This window comes from Sycon ciliatum, chromosome 7 (assembly GCF_964019385.1).
Source record: "Sycon ciliatum chromosome 7, ocSycCili1.1, whole genome shotgun sequence".
NCBI classification, from domain to species: domain Eukaryota; kingdom Metazoa; phylum Porifera; class Calcarea; order Leucosolenida; family Sycettidae; genus Sycon; species Sycon ciliatum.
The window spans coordinates 4,620,124-4,638,424 of record NC_088649.1 but is presented as its reverse complement, the minus strand read 5'-3'; the positions used below and the strand labels follow the sequence as shown (position 1 = coordinate 4,638,424).

The following is an 18,301-nucleotide window of genomic DNA, read 5'->3' as shown; positions in this document are numbered from 1 at the left end:
TTGCAATGCGGAAGCAGCGCAGTATTGAGCACTCTATCGAACCGGGGGGACTCCGCTCTCTGTAGTCTAAGGTCTCCATGATAACAGGCGTATGATCGTATGTCTGTGCACAATAGCTAGATATACCAGGCACAAAGACTAAAGTGTCAAGTACGCCTGTGACACCACTGGACACCGCCTCATCACCATACCAGTATCACCCAAACACTGGCCTCATCACCGATCCCCGGATTTCGCACTTCCCACCTTACAATACGTCACCCAATAAGTCATGCTTTGGACCCTCAGCTCAGGCTCCGGGACTGGTACCTGTATGCCGTTGACATTGGAGGTTGCATGCTTCCCTGACTACTGCATACAGTAGATCTACTTACGGTGGACTCATACGATTGGAAGACCTCGACGCAACTAATTACTTGGATCATTGATCGGGGAGGATGAAAACTGTGACAGATGAATGAGTCAGGCGTCAACATCATTCGGACGGATGTATACGGTGTGGCTGAGGATAGAGTAGATCGCAGAGACGAGAGGATTGCGTCTGTACAATGCCATTGTCCTCCCTAGTCTCCTATACAACTGCGAGGCATACAGACTGACGACAGGAAACCGCTCAAACCTTGACGTACTCCACAGAAAGCAACTTCCATGTATCCTGGGTATCAAGCTGCAAGACAAAGTCAGCAATGAACGCCTGCGCGCACATTGTGAAACCTTTTGCTGTATATGGCTATGCCAGCATTACATGATTTACTCAAAGCCGTACATCAGTGAATAATAGCAAGAAGGGAAACCAAGGAGGAATCCGGGTTGAACAGGAAAAGCAAAGACAAGACTATTGAACGGATCGAGCACGCAATACGCGTCATTCCCATCGTGGATATGATAATTATTCAATTGACATCCCTATGTAAGAAGCAGGTCGCATAAATATATACGTTCTATATGCCAATACAGGGGAAACAAGAAACTGTTTTGATGGAACATTAAAACAGTTACACGCACTCGTACATGTAGGTCATCTATGAATGCAAAAAAAGACACAAACATTCACACGCAAACACAGAAACATACACACACGAGTACACACACACATACGCGCACACTCACATACGCGCACGCACACACACACACACATACACACACACACACACACACATACACACGCGCGCACACACACACGCACACTCACACATTTTAACACAAATACTTCCACGTTGTGTGTTCTCTAAGTAAAAATGAATTGGTCAAGAGAAGACGTTAGAAAGACAGTCCAGGACTGTGTGAGTCTTGCAATCGCACAGGATTGTCAACAACACCACCAGAGCCAGGGGGCAACTAACCACGTGTTTTTAGTAAGTTGAAACTTTTTACAGTGCACCACGTGGACCGGGTAGATTACTTCATTGCTGGTAAGATGTGTTCTCAAGGCTGATACGTCTTGTCATCTTTCCAGGATTTGATCTGTCATAAAAGCTGTTGATGATGATTTTGATGTGTCTTGAGAGCTGTTTATGTTCTGATCTGTCATGACAGAGAGATGATGATAAATTGATCTGTCATGAGAGCTGTTGATGACTTGAAGGATTCCAATGCCAGGCAGTGTGAGAAAGCGCATAATATCCCTGATCAGCTACAGTCATGCAGTGAGGACAGTAGCACTGTCTCCCGTACTGACATGTATGCACTAGACTAGCAGAATGACAGAGAAATTCTCTATCATTACACAGTTCACCGGCATTGCTAAACTATTCACATCATCTGCATCATTTGCATCTGCCTACAGTAGATTGGTGTTTGTCGTCATCTACTGATCTGCTAAACTGTCAATCCTACAACTGACAGTGGAAAGATCTTGACAGGACACGCTCATCCTCGCCTACGTCACTATGCACATTTGATCACTGACAGTAGATTTCTGGTATGCTGGAACTGCATAGCATCATACTAACGTATGGAATGTCAGTCATTGAACAGAGCTTCCATGTCTTGTGTCTGAGCACTTGCAATGATCTTATAAAGTGCACGAATACATTTTCAAGACCTGTCTGCCTCAGTACCAAGTATACACATTGCCATGATGTGCACACACTTGAAAGGGATCAACTGCTTTTCTGCTGTTTCTGCTGATTTTGAAGTTGTAATTGCTTTTGATTCCTTTCAAGTGTGTGTACTAGGCTCTGCACCTTGGTGTATTGAACACTGTCATGAACAACCTGCAACTCTCTTCGAGTATGCATCTGTATGTGAAAGCTGAGACCACCATTGGTAACGGGTCATTTGCGTGTTGAAGACGATACTGTTCACCCAGTACTTGTCCTGCCGCCTCGTTGAGACTGACATTCATACATGTACATATAGCTGGCTGGTACATCAGATACTAGTGATAGCTGATATACCAACAAGGTATGCCAGTTATCCCCCTAGCTTTGTAGTGACCTGTGTGTGTGCGCGCGTGCGCGCGTGTGTGTGTGTATGCGTGCGTGCGTGTAGAATGTAGCACAAACTGTTTGGAGACAGTTGTGAGTCTGGCAGCAGCAGAAGCGCAGGGTGTGATTTCCAACCCTCTCAGTTTCAGAAAGAAGAACATTGTTCGTGCATCTATCTTTGTACTCATGATCTCTTTGTTGTCGATAGGCATGGGCGTGTAATGCTAGTTTTTTGCAGCGATAATGCTAAAGGCAATGCTCATAATATGAGGATATAAAGCCACTAAATTTAAAATAATAATCTACTGCATAATGCCAGTTTGAAAGTTGGAAAATTCGATTTAAGAAGGCCGTCTTGGATCAAGGCCAAAGCGTTGAAGAAAAAAAACTTAAATAGCAGTGAGCATGTTGTCTGAAACAATCCACTGAAAAGGTTTATTTGCAACGCCAAGTCTCCGGACGAAGCCGGACGGGTTCAGATGCACGATTTTCGGAACTGGACCTAGCCAGCTTCATGCGTGACACCGTTGTCGACCGGCAATTATGCTTGTAATGCCAATTTTGCATGCGAAATGGTGTTATAATGCCAGCATTATGCCACCTGGAAAAAAGGGACTATAATGCCAGCCATAATGCTAGCATTACCCGCGGCGCCCATGCCTATTAATCGATGTCAAGAGCACATCACATTTAGTGTTGCCTACTCTCCAGTGTATATAGTGGAGAGTTGTACTGGGAAGACATCTGTTACATTTCCAGTATCTACAGTACATGTATGATCATTAGTCACGGCAAGAGCAGCAGTGCCACCATCAAGTCATCTCCACTACCCTGATACCTGCCAACACACACCACATAGATTGCTACAAAGTAGCAGGCATCATCAGGGAGAATGGATTAGGCTAGCTTGGACATAACGCACGGATATATGACAAGCGTATGTCAAAGTCTGGTATGTTTGGACAGCTCCGTGCAATGCGTTCTCAGCATGGTCCTCGCAGGCGATGGTGTGATTTGGATGGTGAATGATATGCAATCCCTTAGTCAGTCCCCATGCAATCCCTTAGTCAGTCCCAGTTTGGAGAGCGAGTGACGCCGCTCGGTCATGGCCGTCAGCTTCGGCTGGCCCATGGGTAATGTCTTCTTCGCCAGGAAACAGGCAAGCTTGTGGAAGTATTTTGAGTGGTGGAGCAAAAGGCGAGGGCTTGTTTCGCATTGGTACGTTCAACGTCCGTGGACTTACTTCAAATTTCAAAAAAAATCAACTTATTTCAGACCTCAATAAATACAGAGTTGGACTCTGCTGTCTTCAGGAGACTAAAATCTCCGAAGGCTACGATGGAAATATTGACAACTACCGTCTACTGTGTCTCTCGTCGTCGTGTCGACATTATGGACTCGGATTCGTGGTGGAAAAGCAGTTACTGCACCGAATATATAGATATTGGCAGGTGTCGGACCGTATCGCCGTGCTACAGTTATGGCTCTCCGGGAGAACGCTGTGCTCATTTGTAAATGTCTACGCCCCGACGTCAACACGCGTTGCAGCAGACCATTCATGCCTAGACGAGTTCTACAACAGCTTGCTGGAAACAATTCAAAAACTAAGGTCTTCATCGCTGCTGTTCCTGATGGGAGACTTCAACGCAAAACTTGGGAAACGACCACCCAGTGACTGCCACTCCGTATCCTATGCTGGTTCACACTCAAGGGGCCATCGCAACTACAGCGGCCAGACTTTGGCTGATTTCGCGTCCAGCAATTACCTATTTGCCTGTAACACGGCGTTTCAGCACCGTGCAGAACATATCACCACATGGACAGGCTGGCGCCACAACCCTAGTGGAGGTCCACCTTTACCCATTTACAACCAAATAGATTATATCCTTTGCCGTCACAGTGAAAGGTTTGTGGTGACGGATGCCAGATCATACGCCGGGACAAGCTTAGAAAGCGATCACCGTCTTGTGCTGGCAAACCTCAACCTGACTAAGTTGTACAAGAAGCTCAAGAGGCCGCCAGTAGCCATATCCAGCAACGCAAAATTCAATATATCCGAATTTAGTGACCCGACCAAGAAAGCAAAGTACAGAGAGGCTATCAACGAACATCTACAGGACCTCGGCAGAGAGCAGGAAGGTGTCAATGCGGAGCAACATCTGCAGTATATTGTGAACGCTATGAGTGAGGCAGCAAACACATCGGTGGGCCGCGTCCCTAAAACAAACAAGACGCATAGAAATGGCTTCAGCGGGGAAATTGAAAAGCTAGCAGCAGAGAAACGCAAACTGCGTCTCGACATTACGGTGTGCAGAGATGGAACGAAGGTAAAAGAAATGAAGACGCGACGCAACAGGCTGGCACACCAAATTCGCCGGGAATGCCTCAAGTTAGCATCGACTCGACTGGACGAACGTGTAGCTGAAATAGACCAAATGAAAGACGACGCGAAAATGTTCAAAGCAACACGACTACTGCGCCGACAGCAGCAGTCACCAGTTGTGGTTGAAGACTCTGATGGCAAACTCATTGCACAACCTAGTGAATCAGTCGAAGCATTAAGGCAACACTTCCGTGCTATATTCTGTGATCCTGCTCTGGAGTCATCTAGGCTCTTACGGACAGAGGAAGACCTTAAAAACCCTATAAAGCAGCCAGAGGTACATGCCGCAGCTAAGCGCTTGAATAATGGCCGAGCTTCGGGACCAGATGGGATACCTGCTGAACTTATCAAATATGGAACACCAGCACTGTTCTCGAACATTGCCACTACATTCAACAATTATGCCAAAGACAAATCACTCAAGCTAGGCGATGGGCTACTGATCCCGATACCAAAGCCGGGAAAGAAAAGAGGTCCTCCTGGAAATGTAAGGCCAGTTACCCTGTTGAACACCCTACGTAAACTTCTTTCATTGGTCATCCTGACGCGGATCAAGCCAGCTATCAACGGGTACTTGTCACTGAACCAGAGCGGGTTCCGGTCAGGGAGAAGTACTGGAGACGTGGTATATAGCTATCGGTGGTTATCAGCAAGATGCCAGCGTGTTGCGTCGGAGATCTCAATCTTAGGCATTGATATGTCAAAGGCATTTGACACTATATCAAGGGTCAGGCTGATCGATATACTGTCAACAGTCATTGATCATGATGAGCTGCACATCATCCAGTGCCTTCTGACAGACACCACAATAAAAGTAAAGCTGAATAACATTCTCAGCCAACCATTAGTCACACACAATGGAACCCCACAAGGTGATTCTCTATCGCCAGTCCTGTTTACTGTCTACCTCGAGGCTGCATTGAGGTTGATTCGAGAGCGACTCTCACCGCGACCAGCATTGGATATTCAGCTTCAATTGCCCAATGAAACAGCGTATGCGGATGACGTAGACTTCATCAGCACCAGCCTACAATATTTGCATGACAATCAACCCATACTATCATCCTCGTTAGCGGAATACAATCTAAAAATGAATGAAGCCAAAACCGAATATACTACAATTAAAAGAGAAAAGGACAGAGTAGACGAGCGATGGCGGAACACGGTCAAACTAGGATCGATGCTTGGAGTGGAGGAAGATATCAGTCGGAGAAAACGTCTAGCAACATGCGCCTTACATCAGCTGTGGGTGATATGGCTAAGAGGTAACCATGCCCGTGAACCCCTTCGGATTAGGTTATACGGCAGCTTTATTCTCCCAATACTTCTTTATAACTGCGGCACATGGAGCCTGACAGAGACTCAAGAAAAGAAACTTGACTCGTTCCACCGCCAGCAGTTACGAGCAGTCATAGGGGTCAAATATCCCCGTATAATACGCAATGAAGCACTGTACAAGCGCACTGGCTCCAAGCCACTCAGCAGAATCATCCAGTCTGCTAGGTGGAGAATGTTTGGCCACATGCTTCGACTAGACACCTCATCCCCGGTCCAGCAGGCTATGTCGGCATACTTTCAGCCAGGAAGCTCAGGGTTCCGAGGCCGCCCGAGAACAACACTCCCGCGATCCATCAACAACGACCTGAAAAATTCCAGATCCACAAACTCCCTCACATCACACGAGGATCTAGTTGCACTGAGGCAGCTCGCCCAGGATCGTCGAAAGTGGAAGGATCTAATGTGTGCTGTGTGTAATGGCTGAAGTTATACAATTACACTAGATACCCTTAACAATAATAACGGATACAATTACACTAGATACCCTTAACAATAATAACGGATACAATTACACTAGATACTCTAGATACTAGAGACTCGGTACTCTAGATACTAGATACTCTAACAATTTTATCAAACATTATGATAATTACCACATCAAATGCTGCGGAGACCTATCCAGAATCGGCAATATGCTGGCCCTGGCCTGGAGATCTGCAACTATAATCAGCTTCTACTTTGCAACACTAACGGATTAGTCCCCTTTGTCGATTGATGGATCAATCGGTAGATTCGGCTCTGTTTTTCTTCCCTTTCTTTCTTGTTTTGAATTGTACGTTGAACTCATTGGATTTCTTTGTATTCTGTATCTCGTTATCGTTATATTTCCCTCTAGCCCTCTCGCTTAGGATGAGCTTTCTTTTTTATGGCAGCTTAAGCGAAGGCTATATACCTGCTTTATGCAGGTTGATGCCAACGCGAACAAGCAAAATAATAATAATAATAATAGTCAGTCCCTGTTCTCCGTTGACTGCTGCTATACTGGTGTCCAGGTTGGTTTTGTTTACACACACGTTGCTCATGGTCGTAGTCACACTGCACCTACTCCAGGTCGAGATCGATCAAGGTTTACACTGTAGAACACACAAGGTCTGTAGTGAATACGGACATCTCAACCATCACACACCATACCGAAAAGTAGGTAAATACATCATGTAGTCTCCCCGTCTCTAACATTCACTGGGTTATCTACACAACTTGGATCTGGACAACGGACTATGATAATATGTACATGTAGTTCAGTACTACCCTCGCTCAACACTGATTCATTCATTGACTGATTTCGCTTCTCTTTCGATTTGCTCTCTCCTCCGTACTCTTTTCACTACACGTACAGCACTGTACTGTTAGATAGGAATACATACATTATTATGACATGCACATGTACTTGACTTTTTACACCAGCCTCACCTTCTATCCTCTTTTACATGCACTACTAATACTATACTATGCGCTGTATTCATGTATTGTTCCCACTCACTTTCGAGGTTGACCTGATAGCACACTGGAGACCTTTTGATGCATTTCACTTTCAGCCACCCTTTTAGTTATCTACACTAACAGCTGTACATACATGTACATTGTACATCCTAATGCCCCTTTCAACAGTTGTCCTCCTGGTATTATTGCACGCCTACATGTACATGTATACGATGTATGGTACACCCTTCTATTCAGTTCTTCCTCTACAACGTATTCCTCTTGCACAGGTGCCATGTCCCGACCTTTCCCATTCTTCTGCCCACACAATCATGTACCTTGTAGTTTGACCTTTCTTCTTACTTCTCTCTGCTCTACGTATCCCCTGACCATAGGCTAGCTTACTTACTCACCCTATAAAAGCTGCTGCCTTTCTAGTTTCCTACGGATTAGTTTCATGCTAGACTACAGTGTATTACCTGAGAACTCTTTCTCTCTCTCTCTGAATAAGTGTGCAATTCCGTATGATAACCATTACCCATTACTGTACCCTCGTGCTCTGCTGACTGAGCGAAACCGGGACTTAACAGTACACATACCTGATGCATGCTGTTTGAGGCCGGGACCGTTCATAATAATACATGTGCATGGTGACGTGTGATACAGGATCTGTTGACCTGCATTATACAGATATTCACGGTAGAAATAGCTCCTCTTATTGAGTTGAGCACTTTCGTCGAAATCTGCAACCATGGATGAACCGTCACGTATGAACCTGGGATACTCATTGAAGAACATTCCGTTGCCATCGCCAAAGGAGTACAAGAAGAAGCTTATCGAGAAAGTCGAGGACGTTATCCTCCGCATGAGGTGGAAGGCCATCTTCTTCCTGAATGGCCAGGACAGCCAAGAAAAGAACACATACGGATTCAGAACGAAGAACTGCCCCCAGAAGGTCGCGGAGTTGAAGGCTTTCGAAGAGGATATGTACACCATGATCGAGACTGTGAGCTTCCGCAATGCCGACAACGACCTCCAGCAGCGCATGAAGGATGACCTACGGTCGGTAAGGACTTCGAGTGACATTATTGTTCCTGCTGATTAAACGAGAAACCTGTACCGCATGTCTGCCAACAAGTACATGTATAACGCATTGCTCACCGAAAATGTCACAAAAACGTATAAACATGCAACTAATAGCGCCGACAACGAAATCAATAGTGAAGCCAAAGTCATCGCTGAGCGGTTGGAGATTGATGACCGAGTAAACGTCTTGGCGAAGTCGGAAGCATTCATCACATTAAAAGATCACAAAGAAAACTTTGAAAAGAAACTCCCATGCCGCCTCATCAACCCCGCCAAACCCCAGCTAGGCGTTGCGAGCAAGGAAATTTTGGAGTCCGTCACTGAGCCTCTGCGGAGCCACGTCAATCTATGGAAGAACACGCACGCCGTCATTGATTGGTTTAATGGCATCCAGAACCCAAGGGAGTGTTCGTTCGTCGTGTTCGACATAGTCGAATTCTACCCGTCCATCTCCGAGGAACTGCTGAAAAGTGCCCTGGAGCATGCAAGTAGTAATGCTCTCACCCGAAAGAGCAACGTCGATATCATGATGCACGCCAGAAAATCACTGCTTTTCGCGGGTGTTCGAGCATGGATGAAAAAGGACAAAGACGAGATTTTTGATGTTACCATGGGATCGCATGATGGGGCGGAAGCCTGCGAGTTGGTTGGCGCTTTCATCCTCAGTAAGCTAGTGCCGATCTTCGGGAAAGAAAACGTGGGTCTCTACAGGGATGATGGCTTGGCCATACTCCGAAAAGCTAATGGCCACCGCGCGGACCGGGTCCGTAAGGATGTTATTGAGGCATTCAGGAAACTCGGCCTGAGAATAACAATAGATACCAACATGAAAGCCGTGAACTTCCTCGACATTACCATGAACATCGCAACCGGCATCTACAAGCCCTACAGGAAGCCTAACGACACGCCACTATATGTCAACACAAAGTCCAACCACCCGCCTAGCGTGATCAAGAGCATACCTGTTGGCGTCAACAAGCGGCTCGTATCAATCTCATGCACCAAGGAGGTCTTAGAGCAAGCGCGGCCGCTTTTTGCCGATGCCCTACGCGCAAGCGGTCACGCAAGTGAACTGTCGTTCCCTGATGAAGACCAACCGGCACCGGCAGCGGGCAGTCGTCCCAAGAAGAGAAATCGTGACCGCAGGGTTATCTGGTTCAACCCGCCATATAGTGCGAGTGTGGCCACAGGCATCGGTGCACGGTTCCTGAGCCTCATCCAAAAGCATTTCCCTAAGGGCAGCAAGATGCACAAATTATTCAACAGGAACACTGTGAAGATCTCATATAGCTGCATGCCGAATATGGCCCGACTCATTAAGGCCCACAACAAGAGAGTGTTGCACCCACCAACACCGGACAAGGACTGCAACTGCAGGATCAAGAACTCGTGTCCACTCGAAGGAAAGTGCCAGGCGGACAACGTCATCTACCAGGCCATGGTGTCGGACGACACTCGTAACGCCAAGGTCTATACCGGCATGTCTGCGCCGCCTTTCAAAGCTCGCTACTCCTACCATTTGACTACGCTCAGGCATGACCGCTATGAGAATTCCACCGAGTTGTCAAAGCATGTTTGGTCGATGAAGCGGGACAACAGACACTACGTCATTGACTGGAAGATCCGCGACAGGGCCACCTCGTTCGATAACACGTGCATCTGCATGTGGCCTCTGCACTACCGAGAAGTATCACATCCTCGAAACCGACGCCCGCACTAGGCTAAACAAGGGAAATGAGATTGTGTCAAAATGCAGGCACGAAAGCATAGTATGTCCTATCAAATTTTGTGCCCATCACATAAGGACAGTGATCATTATTCCATGGCCTTGGTAGCGCCTCTATACCTGTTACCTGGCATGGCACCACTCTGCGCTATCACCTTTCCCTAGGCACTCTGTGCAATCAAGAGTACATAACCCCCCAGAGTGTGCAACGCCTGATCCAGCTCTGCATAGGGTCTTGGTCGAGCGGAATCGGATCTTCGCGTCATAATACCGTACACATCTGAGGGGAACCCGGGGAGTCGCGGGTACTCTTGGATCAAAAACAATGGTGCCCTGCCTCGAGACCGGCCTTGCGCTGGTGTGAAGTGTACGCATGACATCAGAAGATCCGATTCCGCTCGACCAAGACCCTACACAGAGCTGGATCGGCGTTGCACACTCTGGGGGGTTATGTACTCTTGGTGCAATGCATCATGAAAAATGGGCTGGTCACACCCCGCAATATCATCACCCTCATCTAGCACCTAGGCACTCTGTACAATGCATCATGAAAAATGGACTTGTCACATCCGGAACCCGACATAATGATAATTTTCACACTCCATAGTGACGGAGTTCACACCTTCTGAGTATATAACCAGTGTATCATACTTTGTTTGATCATCCATCTGATGATCCGTTGCTTGAACGGTGAAACACTGTGTAATGGAATTATTATTTGATCTCTGACGGTTTTTCCGCTTGTGTGTGATATTCACGGTATACATGTGCATGGTCACGTGTGATACAGGATCTGTTGACCTGCATTATACAGATATTCACGGTATACATGTGCATGGTCACGTGTGATACAGGATCTTGTTAGATAATCACGACCGCCCCAACTCACTCCCGGACACGCACTCACAACAACGTCCACAACGAGTTCTTTGGCGAACAGTGTTCATATAATTATTGGAGAAGAAGCAGAGAATGTGGGAGAGCGAAAAGCACAAGTTTGTTCCACGGCCAACTCTAAAAACTAACTGGAACTGATGTAGTTCTTCGTTGTACGCACTGTACGCATGAGAGCACGCCAGTTGCATGCCAGCGCGCAAGCGAGCAATGAACATGAAACGGACACCAGAAGTAAAAGGATCGGGCGGTGACACAAAGTCAAAGGGAATGTATTACATGTCGGGAGACCATCAATGAGCCACGGTAGCCGGCGGGTGCAACAAGGAATGTAAGATAGAAGTTAGAGCAACGAATACCATGCATACTCTCACATCACCCCTTAGTGACTCATGTCACTACCGAATAGCTACAACATAATCATCAATATCGAGCAGGTCGCACGAGCGTAGACCGGTCGCGCAATGATGGGCCTGCAGCAGGCGGCGGCGTGACCGGGTCAACGCTCAATACCAGAGACGGAACAGGGCCCGACTCGGCTTCATCGCTGGCACCCGGAGCGACGGGCGGCGGGGGCGGCAGATCGTCCTCGGCGGCACGCCTTAATAAGTCGACATTCACGATCTTGTCACGGCCGGTGCCGTCGACCCGATGAACCACCACCGTCGAGGGGCCCACGATCGACATAACTTGCCAACCAGGCTCGTACGGGGTTAGGCGCTTCTGGCAGCGCTGAGGCCGGCGAAGCATGACAGCATCGCCAACAGTCAAGCGGCTCGGTGTCGGCTCGTCGATGAAGTCGAAGCGGCCGAGCGCAGACTCGATGTAGTCTCGCATCGCCGCTGCCCGCTGCTGGAGGTCGTCTACCCATGAGCCAGCTGAATACGAGTGCTGAGGCCGATCCACGACCAAGCCACGGGGATGCCAACCAACCATGGCCTCCATCGGGGAGACGTTGGTGGCGCTGTGTGGCCGGATCCGATAGTAGTACAGGAGCATCGCCAGCTCCTGTTCCCAGTCGTGCGCCTCATCCAGAACCTTCCGCACGAGGGTCAACAGGGTTTGGTTGAACCTCTCAGCCACGCCTTGCGACTGGGGATGACGTGCCGCGCCGTAGCAGACATGAACGCCGAACGCCTCGTAGACGGAAGACATGACAGCGTTCTTGAACTCTGTGCCGTTGTCGGATCGAACCACGCGAGGAGGACCCCACCGAGAGCACACGTCGACGAAAGCTCTAGCCACACAGATGCCGTCATGACGCTTGAGGGGAACCACCTCGACCCACTTGGTGAATGCATCCACGCATACCAACACGCAGTGGTAACGCCCGGACCGGTTAACGCCGAGCTCGAGGGTATCGATGTGCACCACATCCCAGGGGCCGTTGGCTGATACCGGACGAGTGGGCCCGGTCGCCTCTCCGTGGCGTGGGTTGGCGGCTTGACAGCTGCTGCATCCGGACACAAACGCTTGGCAGCGCTGTCCCATGCCCAAGAAATGGCACTGGGATCGAAGCAACTGCCACGTCGCCTCCCAGCCACTATGGCCAGACACCTGGTGGGCTGCACGCACGGCCCGCTCCTCCAGCGCAGCAGGAAGCACAGGAACGCACTTGACGTCGTTCGGCGGAAGCTTGACGCTGCGCTGTAAGACGCCGTCTTGAACTTGCAGCTGACCGCGGATGTTCCGGAAGCCGCTGTCAGGCGGGAGGTCGTCCCCAGCGATCACTGCGGCCTTCACTGCCTGGAGTGCACCATCGTCCTCCTGCCCGGCCAGGATCTCGGCCATCGACAGACTCGGCATGATGGCGAGGCTGGCAGCAACATCCGTCACGCTGTTATCCGATGTGCAGGCCAGCCAGGACGTCGGAACGCGCGTGAGCTGGTCGGAGAGGTTCTGTTCTGACGGAACCCAGTCCACCTCCACGTCAAGGCGAGCTGTTGCGACGATGTCGTCAATGATCTGCAACCGACGCTTGACGAGCAGCTCGTGGAGCCCGCCAACCTTCACGCGGCGCTCGTTCCCGAGGATCTGACGAAGCCAGCCATGCACGGTCTTGGAATCCGTGTGGAGGCGGATCTTCCGCGCAGGCCAATTGGCAGCCGCGTTGAGGCCCTTGATGACGGCGTCCAACTCAGCGATGTTGATATGCCGTTTGTCGTCAGCCGGGCGCAGCCAGCTGCGGTCCTCGATGACCTCGCCGTTGACTTGCACCACGACACCCAGCGCGATTCCCGACGCATCGCACCACACGTGCCACTCCGTTGCGTCGTCATGCTGCACCGACCATACGCCATGCACCGGATCGTGCTCGTTGACTTGGGTCTGGATGTCGCGGCAGAGCTGCAGCAGACGAGGTGGCACGGCGATATCCCAGCCGACGGATTCGCCGATCATCCGCTTCAGCCAATTCGTCGTTGGTCGCAGCCACGCACAGACGGGGTAATGGCTGACGAGCTTGCCACACCAGCTGAACACGGCGCGCTTGGTGGGCGCCTCAGGTAGCTGCAGGCAGACGTCACGGCGACGTTGCCAGTTGATCGTGCCGTCTTGAGTCGAGAGCTGGAGGCCCAGCACCCGAGCAGTAGGGAGCTTCTCGGCAGGCTTGCACTTCAGGCCGTAGCGCTCGAGCTGCTGGGTCGTGGCCACCACTTGGGAGTCCGGCACACGCAAGTCGTCGACATAGTTGTCCACGCCGTCGAGGTCTTTGGTCACCCACTTCACGACCATGTCAAGGATCTTCGGCGCGACGTTGAGGCCGAACCCCATGCGCGTCATGGCAAACAACTCTCCTTGCCACACGATCGCTTGATAGCGGTACAGACGGGGAGCCATCCGGATCTGGAGGTACGCCTTGCTCAGATCAAGGAGGGCACAATCACCGTCCCCGAGTCGCCACTCGCGCAGCTTCTGGCCGCAAGCCGGCGCATCCAGGCCTGGGTGCGACACGAGACACTCATTCAGAGCGCGGTAGTCCAAACACGGCCGCACGGGAGTTGACGCCTTGTGAGCCTGGTCGACAGCCATCAGTGGAAGAACACAGGCCGGTTCACCGAACGCTTCACGGTCGTACGGGACCAGCCAGCCGTTCTCGCGCCACATCTGGACCTCCTTGACGAACTGCTGCTCTTGCTCTGGGTTGAGTTTCTTGCGCGGATATTCTCCAACACCAGAACCAAGAGGAAGAGACGGCTCCGTGTCGGCTTTCCATCGCCAGGTGGCTTCCCAGAAGCCTAGGTCGTCGCGCCAGGTTGCCTCAATGTCGTCCATCCGCAGCGTGACCTGACCATCGCCGTCGCTGACCGAGATATGCCGTGACAGCTTCTCCGTGGCAGCCGCCACGCCGGCCGAGGCGACGTCACGTGCGGGGCCGAATACAACAGACGATAACTGGCCTCCCGGCTGATCATGGGAGATGCTGACACCACCAACTTGGGACACGATGTCCGATCCGATCACGATATCGGTGTTGAGGGCGTCGAGGTTCGGCACGACGAGCAACGAAACCTTGATCGTCGGTAGGTAGACCGAGCCATCCTCGCGCTTCAGCGTCATGTCCACGCTGCCGGTGACGTCCAAGGGTGTGCCGTCCACCGTGATCAGCCGGTCGCTGGTCTCCTTCAGGCTGGACTGCATACCCAGCTGCTGGACAACTGGCCACTCGATCAGGGACCGAGTGCAACCCGTGTCGACAACCGACGCTTGGCGGCTCCAATGAGCGTTTTCGACCTGCACCTCCACTGCAACTCGAATCAGCTGCGACGAAGGCCGGGGCATAGCCAGGCAGAAATTCGTACGCGGGTGCGACGCTGCCGGGGCTGGTGCTGTGGCGGCCACACGTCCAGAATCTGACCTCTGAGGACAGTCTTTCCTCAGGTGGCCCACCTGATGACAGCGATAGCACGTGGGTCCACTCCTCTTGGCTGGAGCATCCGTGGTCGTCCTTGGCCAAGTCGACTGCGGGGGCCCACCACCGCCACCTCGCTGTCCACCGCCACCGCGCTGTCCACCGCCACCGCGCTGTCCACCGCCACGACGCTGCTGATTCGGGCAGCTACGGCGCATGTGACCCACTTGGCCACAGCCATAGCACATCAGCGACTGACTCTGGGGCGGGGGACCAGATCGGGCTGCAGCCACCGCCTGAGCGACCCCTGCCGCTGACTGCATCGTCCTCACCTGTCCAGTCAGCTCCGCGACGGTAAGGCTCTTCATGGCGTTGGCCAGCCGGACGGTTTTCCCATACTCGTGTGGTAGACCGCTGATCAACTGCTCCACGAGCAACGGGTCTTTCCCATCCGCAGCAACCTTGTGGCCTGACAATGTCAGCAGGCGCGTCAGGTCTGCTACGTAGGCGTCGACAGGCTCATCCAGGGCCAGCTGCCGCCCTACGAATAGATGGTAGGACTCCGCCGGGCTGGGCGCGAACGCAGCCTCCAAAGCAGCCTTCACCGCCGCGGTCTTCTTCCGATCCTCTGCGGACAACTGGTCAAACACCAGGAACGCCGGACCATCCAGCAACAATGGCAGATGCGCCATCTGTTTTTCCTCCGAGTCCCATTTGTGCAGTTCTCCAAGGACCAGGAACTTAGACCAAAACGCAGCAAGGTTATCACCTTTTCCACGAAACGGCCGAACAAAACTATCAAACTTCAACGTCGACATCGTATTGCACACTGCTACTCCACCAAACCGGGTTTCGGCACCAAGCTGTTAGATAATCACGACCGCCCCAACTCACTCCCGGACACGCACTCACAACAACGTCCACAACGAGTTCTTTGGCGAACAGTGTTCATATAATTATTGGAGAAGAAGCAGAGAATGTGGGAGAGCGAAAAGCACAAGTTTGTTCCACGGCCAACTCTAAAAACTAACTGGAACTGATGTAGTTCTTCGTTGTACGCACTGTACGCATGAGAGCACGCCAGTTGCATGCCAGCGCGCAAGCGAGCAATGAACATGAAACGGACACCAGAAGTAAAAGGATCGGGCGGTGACACAAAGTCAAAGGGAATGTATTACATGTCGGGAGACCATCAATGAGCCACGGTAGCCGGCGGGTGCAACAAGGAATGTAAGATAGAAGTTAGAGCAACGAATACCATGCATACTCTCACAATCTGTTGACCTACATTATACAGATATTCACGGTATACATGTACATGTGCTTGGTCACGTGTGATACAGGATCTATTGACCTGCATTATACAGATATTCACGGTATACAGTAATGTGCATGTACATGTAGGTCGGCAAAGACTGTACTAGCTGTAGCCCCCATTGTAAGAGTTACTTTGTGTAGTTTCTGCCAAGTACTAAAAATGCCGCGAAAATTTCACGCTTTACAGTAATGTCCTGTTCATTCAGTCTTGCTCTATTTCTTCTTATGTGTTCTGTCACCTCTTGTCTATTTCTTTCTTTCTTCTTATGTGTCCTGTCACCTCTTGTCTATTTCTCTCTTTCTTCTTCACATATTACATTATTAGGCTTCACAGTGCTGGAGAAACCAGTTTGAAGTGGAAACTCAAGATTTCTTCGCTCCTGTACACTCCTCTGTGTTTTGATATCCACCAGGTACACACTGCAACTAGTTTCTCCATCGATATGCTGGTTGTCTGGGAGACACTGATCGGCTATAGGGCTTGAAAGTGCTACGTCACTCCATAGCAATGGCATAGCAACAATTTGAAAAATTCGAAAACTGGATCCACCTGGATCCAGTTTTTGTATGGATCCAAGCACATTTCAAGCGGTCTCACTCACAGCAAGGTGATGTTGCCAGTGAAACTGACTGATTTGGCTAGTGGGGGCGGGGTGACAACTGGTGGCGAAGTAAAAGTTGCACCTGCATACGACATGAGTGGGTTGCTATGCACCCACATACTGAGGCAATAGCAAAGTCACACCTCAGTGGATCCAAAATAGAAATCTGATGTCAATTTACTACTCCCAGGCCGTTTTTGACGTCATCACTTTCAAGCCCTATTAGCCCTTTCCCAAAGGTGCTCTTTGAATCACAAAGATAAGTGGTCCTTGATGAAGAATTCCATTCTCTGCTGCATTCATCATACCGTCCAGTGACCAGTGGAGTGATATACTGTATGGCTGAGACACAGGTGATTCCCGTATGTCACATGACTGTCGCCTTGGAGTCGACCAATGACAGATCAAATTACGCGGGCTGGAAAGCGCGATCCTGCCTGCGCAGCTGGTGATGGAACTAGTTCCACTGCCCGTCGTCAAGTGACGGCGGGCAGTGGACGGAATCCACTCATGAGTCTACCATTTCAATGACAAGCTTCTGTGGTCTGAAAGTACATGCAAAAGTCATGTACTGAGTCTGTAGTCCGTGTACGGTTGTCGAAGTCCCTCTCACTCAGCTCACACCTGTCCTGTCCTGTCCTGTCACAGAGTCACAGCCTCATACATAGGACTCGAGTCACAGAATGGTTCATGTAAACTCAAACGTCAAAGATTGTGAGTCAGAGTGATCTCCTTGCCCTTGGCTTGGGTGCATACGGGAAACACGTTCCAGTCACTCATACTCGGTCAGTACCGCTGCTATGCTCATCCAGCCCTTGCCGCTATCGCGGCGCGGGCTGGATTCCGCGGTACTGCCCTCATAGTACTCGTGCAGGAACCTGTACTTGTCCGTGATATCCGATTTCAAAAGTATATTACATGGCATAATGAGAAAGCAGCAGTGCAGCAGAAGCAGCAGCAGAAGCAGCTCTCCGTGTATTGTACATGACTATGCAGTGATGTATCACAAGCACACAAGGAACACACTTGACTCGTGTACGGTGTAGCCAGTGAGGGAGACCTGCAAAAATACATGACACTAAGTACTGCATACAGCACAGATATCACACTACAACCCTCCCGCACATACAATCATTGTACTCATACAGTAGAATACCTACTAGTACGTATGTATTACTGCACAAGGACCAGTGCAATACCGGCCGATATCTGCACGAGCGGCGAAGCCGTAAGTGCAGATATCGCACCCCACGTGAG

General features: G+C 50.4%; 2 protein-coding genes across 2 annotated transcripts; one reads left to right on the top strand and one right to left on the bottom strand.

Annotated features, from left to right (window-relative positions):
- Positions 1 to 8,692: 8,692 nt before the first annotated feature.
- LOC135821526 (uncharacterized) lies at positions 8,693 to 10,375 on the top strand. The gene has a single exon (XM_065334525.1). The coding sequence runs from the start codon at positions 8,693 to 8,695 to the stop codon at positions 10,373 to 10,375; it is 1,683 nt and encodes a 560-aa protein (XP_065190597.1).
- Positions 10,376 to 11,698: 1,323 nt separating this feature from the next.
- LOC135821525 (uncharacterized) lies at positions 11,699 to 15,943 on the bottom strand. Its single transcript, XM_065334524.1, has one exon. The coding sequence runs from the start codon at positions 15,941 to 15,943 to the stop codon at positions 11,699 to 11,701; it is 4,245 nt and encodes a 1,414-aa protein (XP_065190596.1).
- Between the last annotated feature and the right edge of the window lie 2,358 nt (positions 15,944 to 18,301).